Raw genomic sequence first — 16,149 nt, 5'->3', positions numbered from 1 at the left:
GTGAAAAAAATCAGCTATGGCTGTGGCTGTTGGTTACGTGCCTGCTGTGCACACGTATTAAAGTCAGCTATGGCTGTGGTTGGTTGTTGGTTACGTGCCTGCTGTGCACACGTATTAAAGTCAGCTATGGCTGTGGTTGTTGGTTACGTGCCTGCTGTGCACACGTATTAAAGTCAGCTATGGCTGTGGCTGGCTGTTGGTTACGTGCCTGCTGTGCACACGTATTAAAGTCAGCTATGGCTGTGGTTGGTTGTTGGTTACGTGCCTGCTGTGCACACGTATTAAAGTCAGCTATGGCTGTGGCTGGCTGTTGGTTACGTGCCTGCTGTGCACACGTATACAAGTCAGCTATGGCTGTGGCTGGCTGTTGGTTACGTGCCTGCTGTGCACACGTATGACTCAAGTTCCATCTCCAGAATCCATGTACAATGGGACCATGGGCACCTGTAACCTCAGCAATGAGGAGCTGGAGACAGGTGGCTCCTGAAGGTGAACTCCAGGCCAGTTAGGGACACCCTGTCTCAGCAAACAAGACATCACCTGAAAGTTGTCCTTGGGCCTCTACACACTTGCGCACACACAAACACATAGGAAAACAATCTTACAGGCCAATGACAGGGCAGCTCAAGGAAGCATATACGTTTGTTTCAAATTCATTTTCAATGTTCAGATTATTTACATACAAATTTACAGATAATAAATCTCTCTATTAACACATCAAAATAAATGATTTAGCTAGAGTCCACTTCCGAATTGCATAACTCCTACAAAGTGTAATGCTACACCAGGTAGACTGTCTTGTTACTAGCAGAATGTTCCTAAGTCAACTGGCTTAGAAACAAATAATCTCTTAGAAAAAGACACAGTCCAGACATGGAGCGGCTCCAGTCAAGCTGGTTTAATGCCTCTGAGACATCAGGTCCCAGTTCATTCTACTTCTGTACGGCTATGACTGTTAAACTGTGGCCACTGCTGGGAGTCACCACATCCAGACAAGGCGATGCTCACTAAGGTTCGGCTTCTTTGAGGAAACCCTTTCAGGAGACAATCTCTGATAACCCCACTAACTCTTTAGACTTGGGTCCTAGGCTACAGGGAAGGATTATCTCTACCAAAGACACTTACCAGGAGTTAGAGCCCATATTCCCAGGAGGGCAAAGAGCCAGGAGGGAGTGACAGACGACAGGGATGATGTCTGCCACACCCTGATTTGTGTGTTCTCACCTCCTAGCGATGGCAGAGTGGAGAACGTTCCCCACACTAGCACAGACACCTGCACAGCCCTGTGCTCTAGGACCTCACATCTACATAAGAAGGAAGTGAGCAAACGCAGAGAGGAAGGAGAATATTCTTAGGTCGTGGCTGTACAGAGTAGTGAGTGCTGAAGCTACTTCTCACCCTTGAAGATTCTGGCTTAATTTAAAATGATCTACTCAGAGTTTCCTATTTTATAGATACATTTCTGTCGTCTTTGCGATAGTTAAAAACAACAAAAAATTGGCTTATTACAGATATAATCCTGTAACAATGATCAAATGCATTTTAAAACACAAGCAACAAGGAAAAAGCATAGTTCATAACTTTCAGATCCTACTCCAGTGAAATGCATATTCAAAAGTAACATGATGGCGAACTTGGTTAGAATAGGCTACCTTACCATACGTTACAAACTAAGGATACGCTCTTCCAAGCTTGATTAAAACAGAACAAACATGATTTCTGTGATGGTTACTAAAATAAGAACAAGAAACCCCAAGTCCTGTGTTCCTAGGGAATTATTTGCCAGTTTAATGCACCAAACTTTGCTAACTCAACTGACATTTATATCCTGTAGTTACAGAGTGTACTTATTTCCAGCAGATTATCTTAATTTTTACAAAACATCCTTAGTACCAGAGTTTCCAAAGGAGTGTATGTCTCACAGTTAAGAGAGTCAACTCCCTGACAGCAGTTTGATTCTTACTCCTGGATAGGCTGCTATGTACTCTTGTCACAACTGTGGTTTCTGCCCTGTGAATTTCCGGATGGATCTACTTCACATGGCCATGTCCTGCTCACTTGTGTGGGCTCTCAAAGTATCCTTTGGTATGTGTAAGTGTGGTTCTAGGACCACCTGGACACCAAAGTCTGCAGTTTATTAAGTCCCTATGTAAAATGCTGTATTTGTGTACAGCCTACATAATCTTCTTATGTATTTTAACTCATCTCTAGATGATCTATAATGTTTAATATCATACAAATGCAATATCAAAGTTGTCATATTGTACAAGAAAAAAAGTCTGTATATATTCAGTACAGATAAAACCTTTTCCCTAAGTAGTTCTGGTCGGTTGAACCCTTGGATATGAAAGCTATGGGTGCTGAGAAACAAATGTACACAGAGCTCCACCTGCTCACTGAGGTGGTCATCTGAGCCCGCTGTAGGGGAGCCTCCCACACAGCTACATGGCACTCCCTCTTCGGTGAACCCTCTGATGGCTATTGAACGCTGACTTGTGGTAGAACTTCTTCCCACACTCGGCGCACTCGTAAGGCTTCTCTCCCGAGTGTGTTCTGTAGTGCACGGTGAGGTAGGACATCCTAGAGAAGGCTTTCCCGCACTCACTGCATTCAAAGGGCTTCTCCCCCGAGTGGATCCGGTGATGGATGGTGAGGTACGACATTTGCGAGAAGCACTTCCCACACTCGTAACACTCATAGGCTTTTTCCCCTGTGTGTGTCCGCTGGTGCCTGTTCAGGGCGGAGTTCTGGCAGAAGGTCTTCCCGCACTCGCTGCACTCGTAGGGCTTCTCCCCTGAGTGGATGCGGTGGTGGATGGTGAGGTAGGACATCTGTGAGAAGAACTTCCCGCATATGTAGCACTCGTAGGGCTTCTCCCCTCTGTGGATTCTCCGGTGCCGGCACAGGGCCGAGTTCTGGTAGAAGGTCTTCCCGCACTCGCTGCACTCGTAGGGCTTCACTCCCGAGTGAGTTCGGTGGTGCACGGTGAGGTAGGACAGCTGTGAGAACAGCTTCCCGCACTCGCTGCACTCGTAAGGCTTCTCTCCGGTGTGCACCCTCTGGTGCCGCATGAGGGCGGAGTTCAAGTAGAAGGTCTTCCCGCACTCGGCACACTCGTAGGGCTTCTCCCCCGAGTGGGTTCTGTAGTGCACGGTCAGGTAGGACAGCCTGGAGAAGAACTTCCCGCACTCGTTGCACTCGTAGGGCTTCTCCCCGGTGTGCGTCCTCATGTGGGTGGTGAGTGTGGACTTGCGGCAGAAGCACTTCCCACACTCGCTGCACTTGTACAGCTTCACCCCGCTGTGGATCTTCTGGTGGTCATTAAGGGCTGACTTCTGAGAGAAAGTCTTTCCACAGTCGGGACAGATGTAGGGCCTCTCGCCTGAGTGTGTCCTCTGGTGCTGCGTGAGGTGCGTCTTCTGGCAGAAGGACTTCCCACAGTAGCTGCATTCATAGGGCTTCTCTCCTGAGTGAGTTCTCTGGTGCTGGATGAGGTGTAACTTCTGGTAGAAGTTTTTCCCGCACTCATTACATTCGTAGGGCTTCTCCCCTGTGTGTGTCCTCTGATGCACGGTGAGGGTTCCCTTCTGGCAGAAGGACTTCCCACACTGGTTACACTTAAACGGTTTCTCTCCCGTGTGAGTTCTCTGGTGGATGATGAATTTGGACTTTTTACAGAAGGACTTCCCGCATTCCCGGCACTCGTAGGGCTTTATTTCCATGTGAGAATCCTGGTGGACACTGAGCTCTGACATCTGGAGGAAAGCCATTTCAGACTCACTCCAGTCATAGGGCTTCTCTTCCACAGAATCAACGAAAACAGTGTTCTTTGGGAAGGATTTCTGGCACTCAACATATTCAAAGGGCTTCTCCAAAGTACGAAGTTTTTGGTAAAAATTTTCTTCACTTAGAGTGTAATCGTCTTCATTCTGACTAAATCCGTAAGAATCTTCTCCTGGATGTGTTTTCTCGAGCTTAGTGTGGAGCAGCGATTTCCCACATCCAGCACAGACATTGGGCTTCATCTTTGCGTAGCTCCCATCGCTGCTGATGAAGGCGGAGATACACGTCAAGCTCTCCGCGCAGGAGCTGCATTTAGGGATGACTTTCCCTGAAGGAACAAGTGTTGTTTCTACAGCAGCAGCTTCACCGGCAGCATCGCCTGTCTTTCCGACCACGCTTCTGTAGCTGAGCACAGCTGCCCTCGAGAGCTTCTTTCCATCTTCCGGGGCTTTCTCCATCAGGTCATTCACCTGCCAGATTTCATCTGAAGAAAGACAAATTGAACGCAAGTTTGTACGTCTTCCTACATAAGACATGGTCTGACAACTGATACACAGCCCCTCATTGTGAGTTTAGCTTCACAATCCTGTTGGTACCCACACTGCTGTATCGTTTGGAGTAACAGACAGATCTCCACCGGCGGGAAGGAAAGGAAACTGACGACACTGAGCACCTTTGACCTGGGTCACTTTCTAACATTTTGTCCACGGATCCAGAGCAATGACTGGTGGAAAGGGCGGGGGTGCTGGATGAAAGGACTCGGAGCAAAGGAGAGCCCACAGGACAGTTAGGAACGCCACTGCACAAGACATATGGAAACAGGACGGTGTGGTGGCCGAAAAGCACTTTCTCCACATCACTCACCCTGGGAGAGGCTAGAATCTGAGGCGTTGCTGACCACGCTGACACACCTGTGCCTCGTTCTCCACCTTGTATCCTTCCATAATATCTCGTCTGCATTCCACACAACAGTGTCACATAAATTTTACACCTAAATTGCTGGTGTCTAGAACCTGAGACCCAGGCTCTCCCTCTAAGCTTCACTTGGAAGGCGAGTTCTGGAACATCTATGTGAGACAAGGAGTACCAAAAGGCACAGAAAAAGATGTCATCCCACCAGGCGGTGGTGGTGCACGCCTTTAATCCCAGCACTCGGGAGGCAGAGGATCTCTGTGAGTTCGGGGCCAGCCTGGTCTAGAAGAGCTAGTTCCAGGACAGGAACCAAAAAGAGTTACAGAGAAACCCTGTCTCGAAAAAAAAAAGAAGATGTCATTCCCTAAAAGGCTAGAATTTTTTAAAAAAAGGATTCTATCAAGTTTAAGACTGAACTCACTTTGACCATGAAATGTACTACTGTTCCTAGCTGGACAGTTCCTAACTGTGCTGTATGAACTGATACCGTCACCCAGGGAGAGTTACTTAACAGCCTCCACAGCCACCATCTCCACCTATCAGCAGGAAGTGACGGGCTTTACCTTACACGGTTGTTGTGGGATTACAGGACTCGAAATGCTCATGACAGCAAGAGGCACAGAATACATACTGAAGGTTTCCTGAGCATTTATTTTTCCCGCTTTCAATCTGCCAGCTCTGTGTTGGTTTGAACGAGATGTTCCCTGTAAGTCTTGAGCATTTAAATACTTGGTCCCTAGTTGGTGGCTGTTTGGAAGGAAGTATCAGTAAGAGAAGCTTTTGGGTTTCAAAAGACTCCTGGTACTTGGAGTTTTCTCTCTCTGCTTCCTGTCTGTAGACTGAGCTGTGAGCTCTCAGCCGCTGCTCCAGCCTCTTGCTGCCACACCCTGCTGTGACAGCGATGGACCATTATCCTTCTGGAACCATCAGCCCCACATAAACGCTCTCTTCTCTGTTCCCTTGGTCATGCTGTGCTGTGGAATAATCTTTTCGTCCATTGTGAAGATGTGTCTTTGCCAAGGTGCCTTCTGAATGGTTTAATAAAAGGCTAAATGGCCAATAGCTAGGCAGGCAGAGATTAGTTGAGAGTTGTAAACAAAAAGAAAGCTTGGGGATAAAGAAGGATAGGGTTGCCAGTCAGACCCAGAGGAAGCAGGAAATGAACATGCCATGCTGAAAAAAGGTACCACCATGTGTTAGACTGCAGATAAGAATTATGGGTTAATTTAAGTTCTAAGAGCTAGTTAGTAACAAGCCCAAGTTCTCAGTCAAGTATTTATAATTAATAATAGTCTGTATGTAGTTATTTGGAAGCCTGTGGTCCCTAGGAAAAACCCCATCTGCAATGGCATTGACAGCAACTGAAAAGTGCTGACACAGCCGTTTCCACACAACCTGCCACGGTCTAATTCTGAATGTGAGTTCCACTTTGTGTGCAAATGTACGGGCCCTCAGCAAGCTCTTCCAATGGGGATTTCTGTTTTCACTTATCTTAGAAATTATGGGATAGACCTACTTCACTCGATGTCATGCATACCAAATCTCAAATTATTAATCTTATTCTTCTTACCGCCTCCCAGAATCCACCAGTGCCAAAAACCAACACATCACCACCTGGACTCAAAAATGACTCAAAGCCAGGCAGGATAGGTCATAACTGAAAACATTCTGTTCCAGGAAAAGCAGATTATTAACTAAGAAAGAGTCATGCGGAACAATGAAGTTAGGATTTGTTCTGGAGATCAATACTATATACATCATCACGTCCTATCAAGTCGGCTGAGACAGATCACAGTGCCCCCGGCCTTATGCTAGGATTCCTGAGATAGCCAGCAAATTCTTTGCACACAGGCACCTACAAGTCTCCGTTCCTAAGCTTTCCTGCTGGACGTCCTGCCTACTTTTACTGCAGAGAGAAGGGTGAAACTGGAGTAATGATAAAAGCTGGGAAGGAAAACATGTCCAGGGGAGGAAACTCGACAGCACGGCCCATCCTAGCGAAACGTAAAGCGCAGAGATGAAAACCCCACGATGAGAAGATGCTAGGACCATGGAACAAATGCGGTTAGTGAGGGTTTCAGGAAACTCTTGCAGGCCATTCAGAGCCGTTAGTGCTACGCCTCTGGAGACAGGTTCACTTTGTAGAGGGTCAACTGGGTACCTACGGTGAAGAATCTTCCCAAGCCAATCAGGAGTAACAGCAGTCCAGACACATTTCACGCTTACATTAAAACGGCATAAAAGGTAAACAAGAAAAAAAAAAAGGTAAACAAGACATTTCCTAAGGGAACAACACGCAGCCACTCTGGAGACCTGCACCACCCGATGAGTAGATATTCTCAGAGACTCTATGAGGGCCATGGTGAGAAATGAGAAGTGAGCAATAAATCAATTAAGGAGATAGGAAAAGTGCTCGGCAGCCATAAGCTGGAAGAGTTCATGATCAATTTCACAAACAGCAAGAATGAGAGAAACACACGCTGTAAGCAGAAAAGGGACGGCAGGTGCCATGCAGCTGCAACACCGGTATGAGTCTGCAGAGAAACAAGCAGGTGAAGAAAACCTCAGACTTGACAGTGGAGAAGCCCTCTGAAGAATCATAAAGCCAGGGCACAGGTGGAAAAATACCCTTCCTAGATACTTCAGAAGGTGGAAAGAGAAATTAATCACATGTTGTTTATGTACACAATACAACGGGACATCATTCAAGGGCTGGGGAAAAGAGCAAGTATAAAGCTAAGAGAAAAACAAGTGTTTTGGAAGCAAGAAAGAGACCAGGTCTGCAGGAGCTAAACATCATCAGGCTGGATTTCCAGAGAACAAGACCTGGCCACAGAGGCAGGGACAGGCCAGGGTCAAATGGTTTAAGACAGGGATTTTATAAGCCAACCTCAAAGAAAATAAAGAGGTGGGTGTTGTGGATTATTATTTTAGATGTGTTACACTCACTTATGCTGTGGGATATTTGTTTAATGATGCAAAGATATGTTGCATTTTTTTTTTAACTCTGTGAAGCTGTGTTACTTTGCCTACAAACACCTGATTGGTCTAATAAAGAGCTGAGTAGCCAACAGCTAGGTAGAAGAGAGAAACAGGCAGGGCTGCCAGGCAAAGAACAAACAGAAGGAGAAGAGGGAGGAGTGAGAAAAGGAGGACAGAGGACGACAGGGGCCAGTCAGCCACGAAATAAGAAGAAAAGAAAAGAAAGGAATATAGAACAGAGAAAGGGCCGGGTGGTGGTGGCCCACACCTTTAATCCCAGCACTTGGGAGGCAGAGGCAGGAGGATCTCTGTGAGTTCGAGACCAGCCTGGTCTACAAGAGCTAGTTCCAGGGCAGGAGCCAAAACTACAGTGAAACCCTGTCTTGAAAAACCAAAAAGGAAGGAAGGAAGGAAGGAAGGAAGGAAGGAAGGAAGGAAGGAGAAAGGTAAAAGGCCAGAGGCAAACAGGATAGCTTAAGTTAAGAAAAACTGGCTAGCAACAAGACAAGCTGGGCCGGGCATTCCTAAGGAAGACTATGTCTCTGTATATTTATTTGGGACTGGGTGGCAGGCCCCATAAGAGCAAAGAGTAAAACACACCAGCTACAGGTGGGAGGTGAAATGGCTCACTGGGTAAAGAAGCTTGCTGAACAAAACTAGCAACCTAAGTTAAACCTGTCTCCCACGTGAACATAGAAGGAAAGAACCACTCCACAAAAGTTCTCCAGTGACCTCAGATGCATGCTGTTGAACCTGTACACTCACACTCCCAATGATGACAGAAAATAGAATTAAAGGGGCTGGAGAGATGGATTATCAGTTAAGAACACTGGTTGCTCTTCCAGAGGACCTGGGTTAGATTCCTAGCACCCAGACAGCTATTCACAGCCATGTAATGATGTGGAAGTGATTTCTTTCTAATCTGTTGCTTTCATTGGTTAATTAATAAAGAAACTGCCTAGGCCCATTTGATTGGCCAACCCTTAGGTGGGTGGAGTAAACAGAACAGAATGCTGGGAGAAAGAAGCTGAGTCAAGGAGTCACCATGATTCTCCCACTCCAGACAGACACAGGTTAAGATCTTTCCTGGTAAGCCAGCTCGTGGAGCTACACAGATTATTAAAAATGGGTTAGATCAATATGTATGAGCTAGCCAATAAAAAACTAAAACTAATGTGTTTAAAAGAATACAGTTTCCATGTAATTATTTCGGGTAAAGCTAGCAGTGCGGGCGGCCGGGTGCGGGGGACACAGCCCCCACACTCCTATTACAACAATGTAACTCCAGCTGAGGGCATCCAACCCCTCTTCTGTCCTCCACAGGCACTGCATGCACATGGCACACAGATACATACACAGGCAAAACATACACATAAGATAAAAATAAAGGCTTAAAAAAAAGAGCCCAAGCTGGGCAGTGGTGGTGCACGCCTTTAATCCCAGCACTCGGGAGGCAGAGGCAGGTGGATCTCTATGAGTTCAAGGCCAGCCTGGTTTACAAGAACTAGTTCCAGGACAGGCTCCAAAACCACAGAGAAACCCTGTCTCGAAAAAAACAAAAAACAAAAAAACAAAAAAAAAAGAGCCCATGATGGTTAATACTGTCAATCACCCAGAAGTCCAGCTTCTAGGCACCCTGTGATTCCTTGGTGAGAAAGAAACACCTACCATCTGGAGTACCAGTCCCTGGGCCAGGATTCTGGCCTGAATAAAAATGAGAAAGGGAGCTGTGCACCAGCAAGCATCACCCCTGCTTCCTGAGTGCGGACGCAGTGCAGGCACAGCATGAGCCGCTGCCTCCTCCATGTTGCTGTGACTGCCAGGCTGTGAAGGGCTGCGTACCTGGAGCTGGGAGCCCCTTCTGTGAGGTTTTATCACAGCCACAGGGAAGTGACCGATACAGCTACTAGCTCACGGTCAGACAGAACGAAGATAAAAGCAAAGGGTAACAGCCTAAGAGCTGAAGGCTGATTATTGACAATACACTTATGAACACCTAAGGAAACTATGATAATGGGTGACTCTTCTGTGTAGCCCTGGCTGGCCTTGAACTCAGCCTGCCTCTGCCTCCCGAGCGCTGGATTAAAGGTGAGCGCCCTTCACAGGCATCTAGGAACCTTTGATTCTGGAGAGTGGTAGCCAGGGGGAGATTCCCCATATGTTCATGGGGAAGAAATCTTTAGGAGCGACTAACTACCTTCAGTAATTCCTAAAGCGTGGGATGATCAGAATGTTCCTGGGAGAAACGCCCCAGTTACCACCTCCTCTCTGCCTCTCTGCCTCCACTAACACACCTGGATAGCTCTGAGGTGAGAATGCTCCTTCTACTATCCATGGCTCTTCTCCTTGTTCCAACTTGATGATAACATCCGGTTTGATAATGTGACACCCTGTTAATGAGAAATGAAACACAACTTGAGCCTGCCGGCCCCGCTTCACCATTTCCATCGTGCAGGGCAACTGCCGCTGTATAGGCAGGAGAGCACAAGCCCTCGTGCCTTATCGTTACAGAACGGCCAATCAGAGTGAACCGCTCACAATCATCCCACAGAGCTCAGAATTAAAGCCACCAACTCTTTCATGACCTTAAAGGCAATCCCACATTTGAGCAGCTGAGAAGGAAGCGGTGCTCACCCACGGAGACGAGGTTGCTGTAGGTCTCCAGCATCACGTCCCTGTACGTCATCTTCTCCTCAGAGCCCAGCCGCTGCCACTCCTCCTGGGTGAAGGCCACAGCCACGTCCCTGAAGGACAGTGGGCCCTGCAACAACATTCTCAGAATGCGATCACAAGAAACAGGCATCTGAAGACAAGCTCTTCCCAAGCTCGCTGCTGCTGTCAACCATGAACACTGCGCATTTTACTTTATATCACAGACTGCGAAAGGAAAGCCTGCCTATCAGGCGAGAGAAACGGCTCCGCGGTTAAAGCACTTGCAGTATGAGTGAGTACCAGATTAGGGTTCCAGAAACCCAGGTAAATGCCAGGCAGGCATGACAGTAGTTCTAATCTTGGGAGACAAGATAGGGGCTCTCCAGAGGAAGCTGGCCAGCAAGACTAGCCATATTGGAGAGCCTTGGGTTTGACTAAGATCTTCCTTCAGTGAGTACAGGGGAAGGGTGAACGATGGTTCCCAGCACCACCCTGGGTTTGACTAAGATCTTCCTTCAGTGAGTACAGGGGAAGGGTGAACGATGGCTCCCAGCACCACCCTGGGCCTCCACATGCACTCACACAGGCAAAACTGTGCAAGACACAAATACACGTAATACACACACATAGAAAACAGAAAATACCCAACTGCCTTGGGACTCATTTATACACATTAAGAAAGCACTGGGCTTGAACTACAAGCCAGGAATAATGCTTGCTGTTGGGGACACAAAAACCTTCAGAAACAGTTCCCACCACTGAAGAGCTCAGATCCAAGGGGCACCCACACAATCCTAGGTGCACCCTACTCTTTGGAACACTCTCCATCTGGTCTCCAATACATGAATGATACTGGTATCCCCCCCCCCTTACTTCCCTGACTCTTCCTTGTGTCCTCTGTTGGCGCTTCTCTCCCTCGGGTTTCCAGATCACTGACCGCTTTGATGGAGGACCTGCATGGATTCACAGCAGTTAAACTGCCCTCCATATGCAAACCCTTCCCAATCAGCACCAGTTCAGGTCTCTCTCCTGCACTCTAGACAAGGATGCCCCAGATTCTTCACCACAGCACTGTCCATTGCACAGCCTCTCAATCAAGCCCAGAACTTAGGGACATGGTAGTCTTCCTGGGAGCCCCTTGTTGCTTTCTTTCAAGGCTGCCATTACAGGCAGGCACATCCTCCTGGCATTTTTATGGGTTTCTGGAAATCTGAACTCCAGTCCACAATCTGTGGGACAAGTGTTTAACCACACAGCTATGTCCTCAGCTCCTCAAACTTCCGTTTAGTGTTTAAACTGTTTCATTCATGAACACACAGCCATGTGACTGCTTCCCACCACAGCATTGTCTGAACACACCAGCATCACCCAAACACAGCAGCAGCAGTGCAACTGTTTCCCGCTACAGCATCACCCGAACACAGCAGCAGTGCAGCTGCTTCCCACCAGAGCATCACCCGAACACAGCAACAGTGCAACTGCTTCCCGCTACAGCATCACCCGAACACACCAGCAGTGCAACTGCTTCCCGCCACAGCATCACCCAAACACAACAGCATCACCCGAACACATCAGCATCACCCAAACACACCAGCATCACCCGAACACATCAGCATCACCCGAACACACCAGCATCACCCGAACACACCAGCATCACCCGAACACACCAGCAGTGCAACTGCTTCCTGCCACTGCATCACCCGAACACACCAGCAGTGCAACTGCTTCCTGCCACTGCATCACCGCCACCCGTGAACATCAGTGGGTATCATGGACCCTATGAGAAGCACTTAGCACAGTGAAGTAGATTCCATCGGTATCTAACCTATTGCTGGTTATCGAATATATATTATTATAAACATGCTTTAAGCCAGTGACCTGTAAGCCGGTTTTTAAGAGAGGAAGAAAGATGTGAAACCAATGCTCTGGGAAATGAAAGGAAACAACAGAGTATCTTACGAATAAAAACACAGGGCCAGCAAGATGGCTCAGCAGGTGAAGGTGCTCGCCACCAAATCTAGCAACTTACGCTCAATCCCTGTAACCTGACTCCTGAAAGTTGTCCTTTGACCTCCACACACCCAACGTGGCATGTACACACCCACGAAGTAACTTAAAAAAACCCAAACAACAACAAAAATACCATCAACCCAAACAGTAAGATAACACAAGAGCAGAGACGTATGGCTCCGTAAGTGTGAGCGGACAGAATCTGTCTCAGAGCAGCAGAGCAGCCACAGACCAGCTCTGAGAACGGCTACTCAATTCTCACATCCGTGGATATTCCCATCCTGTGTGTTTCCATCTGAGACTCCCCCACGGAGGGAACTAGGTGAGCTCCTGGGAAGGAATATTCCGTTCTTTGGAGAACGCCAGTGTCTAGGCGAGCACACTGGCATCTGCGAGAGAATAAATGACTCCAATAAATAAATAACTCCCGCCAAAGGGAAGGAGGGCTACGTGAGGGCTGAAAAAGTCCAAGGGGTCTGTCCCTTAACTTCTTGGGACACTAAAAGTCATCACCAGGGCCAGGGATGGTAGTATATGCCTTTAACTCTTGGTGGAAGAGGGAGGGTCAAGAGCTCAGGGGCAGCCTGATCTACACATCAAGACCCCTTTTCAAACCAACCGATGCCACAAAAACAAAGAAATGGAAATAAAACAAAGAAAAACTACTCAGACCGTAAAAGAAAGCTGACTGTGGTGACAGAAAACGGGACAGTTTTGAACGGACCGCAGCCTTTGAACTGGACAACGGGACAAGGAAAGGAACAGAACAGAAGGCAAAATGGTGGGCTGAGAAAGACTGACTGACGTGGATGCAACAGTCTGTTGGGTGTTGTAGACACACGGTCCACAGAGGTGGCCAGCAGGCAGCTGGCTACTGGCTAACACCCGAAGAGCGAGGTCAGAGCAGGGTTAGGAAGTGCCTCATGAAGGCAGAAGAAATCCTAACTCCAGGATGAGGGCAGCAAGACAGAAACTGACAGAAGACAGAGACAGGATGTGTCAACAGTGTGTGTGTGTGCATGTTAGGGTACTGGACAGAGCAGAAAGACCCTGTGCACACAGGAAAGTTCAACAGCTGAGGTGCGCGGCTGCTCTTCCTGGAATGCTAGGATATCGTTTTACTACCTGCTGATCCTTTGCTGTCTTAATAGACAGGCTGTGTCCTTATCTCCCAGAATTTGTTTTTGCTTATTTAAGACATTTTCCCCTATATCTTGAACATTGTTTATAGACCACAAACCCCACTTTTACAAGTGACGTTACTTGTGCTTTATGACAGCCTAAGAGACTTCTAGGTCATCTTAGGGCCAGGTCAATCCTGACACCCACCGGCACTATGTTTACCTCGGTCAAACTCCCTGGACTCTAAGTCAAGGGTACTATCTCTGGGCCAACTGTAGCCCTGTTTGTGAAAGAATCCAGATGTACTTTGTAAAGAATCTCAATGTAAACATGTCTTGAGTTGTTGTGCACTTGGGGCTGAGTTCACTGTTATCTGAATACTTTTTTCCAAAACTGTGCTGTGTTTAAGTATGGCTAAAGTTAAATGATCTGGGCCAGACCCTATAAGTCCTGGTCCAGCACCGGTTACAATAAAATCGGGCTGAGCTGAGGTTCATTCTTGTCTCTTCGTGAACCATTTTTTTCCCTGTCTGCTATCAAGTCTGCAGGGGAACCACCACAGAATACCATTGGAGAGCTGGGCTGTAGATCGGTTCAAGGGTACAATCCATCACGGAGAACAACCCAGGCAGCAGGAGCGGAAAGCAGCTAGCCACATCGAATCCATGACCGGGAAACAGAAGGAAGGCATTCACTCCATCTTACATGCCCAGGATGCCCAGGGGATGGTCTTGCCCACAATCAAACGGGTTTCTCCACATCAATGAATATAACCAAGACACCCCCCCCCACACACACACACACAGGCACCCACACACACACACACTCGGGCACCCCACACACAGGCACCCCCCCCCCCCACACACACACAGAGGCACTCCCTGAGGCCCATCTCCCATGTCTCTGAATCTGGTCAAGGTGACAACCATACCATCAGAAGGGCTCTTCAAGGGCCGTGCTACCTGGAGCTATGAGCACAACAAAAACAGCTTACGACTGCTCAGTATGGTTTTGTCTGACTCTTTTATCTATTTTCCCTTTTAAAGCCTGAACTGTTCTTCGCCTCTCCGAGTGCATAGACCAAATGAGACCATAGAGAGGTGAAGAGAAAAAAACTCACCAAGGATGTCGTCATCTTCCGCTGCCGAAGGAAAAGTCTGGAGAAGTACTCGGATTGGGTCTGGGGAAGGAGAAACAAAGCCATTATTAGTGGTATGACAAGGGGGAAATCTATAGAGAAACCTACTAGAACATTCCAAGAAGGAAACCTTATGGGTGATGGTCTTGTGGGCTTTCAGAAGGAACTGGAGAGCTTTAACTATGCGTGGGGAATGGATGGACGGGACTGTCAAGGTGAACTAACACGAAATGCTGTTTAAATAATTTACATTGTTTAATTGGGATACAAAAGAATACTCACAGGCTGCTCTGAAAACAACACAGTTAACCTGGTGGTGACTATATTTGTATAAAATTAGGTGATATTGTGACTGCATCTTTAATACTGCAGAAGGAATGTCAGCCTGGGACTGAGCACTCCTACTGAAAACACCTCAGTGTGACCTCGGTTAAGTCACCACCATGGCAGACAGTCTCCCCACAAACTTTCTCAAAACTAAACCCTATGATGTTGCAGGGACAGACTCGGGGGAGCCAAGCAGACAGTGCACGGGTACCGATGGGTGCCGAGTGACACCGTAAGAATCTGAAGCGGTGAGAGGAAGGGGAGTTGCGTGAGGCAGGAGTGTGGACAGCGCCTCTGCAGCTCAGGCCGCTACCCCCTGCTATGCCCGCACGCCTCGTCCTCTGACAACGCTGCCCAAAGTGGTGCAGCCACCCTGCCTTCAGCCTGACCACTGCGACCATCCCGGATCCCTAACACTGTGGAAGGAGGGAGCAGGGACTTCACGCAGGCGCTCATTGCTCAGCCCCCCGCCCCCCGCAAGTAAGATCCACCCTCTCCCACTCCCCCCCCCCCCGCCCCCGAGGCCCCGATCTGCATCCTCAGGCCTCACCTAGGAGGCCGCAGCGGGCCCGGGTCTTGACACCTCTGTCAGCCCGGCCCTCGGCCTCCCCGGCCTGCACAGCCGTGCCCGCCCGCTGCGGACCCGGACGCTCCGGCCTCGGACCCGCACGCTCCACTACTCCAACTCGCGCAAGGCAAAGCTGCGGGAGCGAGGGCAGAAACACAGACCGTAGGAAGCCAGGGCGGAGCAGCGGTCGTGCGCACGCGCAAACTCGCACGCAGGCCGAGGTGCGCACGCGCAGCCGCGTTCCCGAAGTGGCGGGGTCTCTGAGGTCTTCCTCTCACCCTGGCGTAGAGTGTGGACTCCCAGAAGTCTAGGCGCCCCTGTTTCTAGGGATCGTCGCACAAGTCTCTTCCTCATCTCACCAAGCTGGGAGCAACAGTAATTCGGGCCCCGCGGTCACTGTCGTGTTGGTCCCCACTCCCTTTGAGTCTCCAGAAATGGCCCGAGAGGTTACGTCTTCGAGGCACCACGCCCTCTCCTGGCCAGGGGCTTTTATATAAAAGGCGGATTCTGACAGATAACTGTGTGTCCTGCTCTGTTAACCGAAGTGCTAGAAGTTTCCATAAAGCACCAACTACAAGAAATGACCAGCAGTTCTTTCCAAAGAAGAGAGAGAAGACAAAAATAGTGATTTTTCTGGATCACACAACGAATGCAT

At 48.5% G+C, this 16,149-nt stretch overlaps 1 protein-coding gene across 6 annotated transcripts; it reads right to left on the bottom strand.

Annotated features, from left to right (window-relative positions):
• Nucleotides 1-637: 637 nt before the first annotated feature.
• On the bottom strand, nucleotides 638-15,662 carry Znf12 (zinc finger protein 12). 6 transcript variants are annotated; one of them, XM_041678054.1, is made up of 5 exons: nucleotides 15,477-15,662; nucleotides 14,582-14,641; nucleotides 10,312-11,282; nucleotides 9,972-10,067; nucleotides 638-4,267 (listed from the first exon to the last, which is right to left on the bottom strand). In XM_041678054.1, the coding sequence occupies exons 3-5, from the start codon at nucleotides 10,478-10,480 to the stop codon at nucleotides 2,442-2,444; spliced, it is 2,091 nt and encodes a 696-aa protein (XP_041533988.1). In that variant the 5' UTR covers nucleotides 10,481-11,282; nucleotides 14,582-14,641; nucleotides 15,477-15,662; the 3' UTR covers nucleotides 638-2,441. The 6 variants fall into 6 exon arrangements, with proteins under 6 accessions (XP_041533988.1, XP_041533990.1, XP_041533991.1 ...); XM_041678056.1 differs by having other exon boundaries at nucleotides 10,312-10,438; XM_041678057.1 differs by lacking the exon at nucleotides 9,972-10,067.
• Nucleotides 15,663-16,149: the final 487 nt, after the last annotated feature.

Source organism: Microtus oregoni, unplaced genomic scaffold (genome assembly GCF_018167655.1).
Source record: "Microtus oregoni isolate MIOR12 unplaced genomic scaffold, Mior012 000029F_ref0000214, whole genome shotgun sequence".
NCBI classification, from domain to species: domain Eukaryota; kingdom Metazoa; phylum Chordata; class Mammalia; order Rodentia; family Cricetidae; genus Microtus; species Microtus oregoni.
The sequence above is the reverse complement of the archived record's forward strand: the minus strand, read 5'-3'. Positions and strand labels throughout refer to the sequence as shown.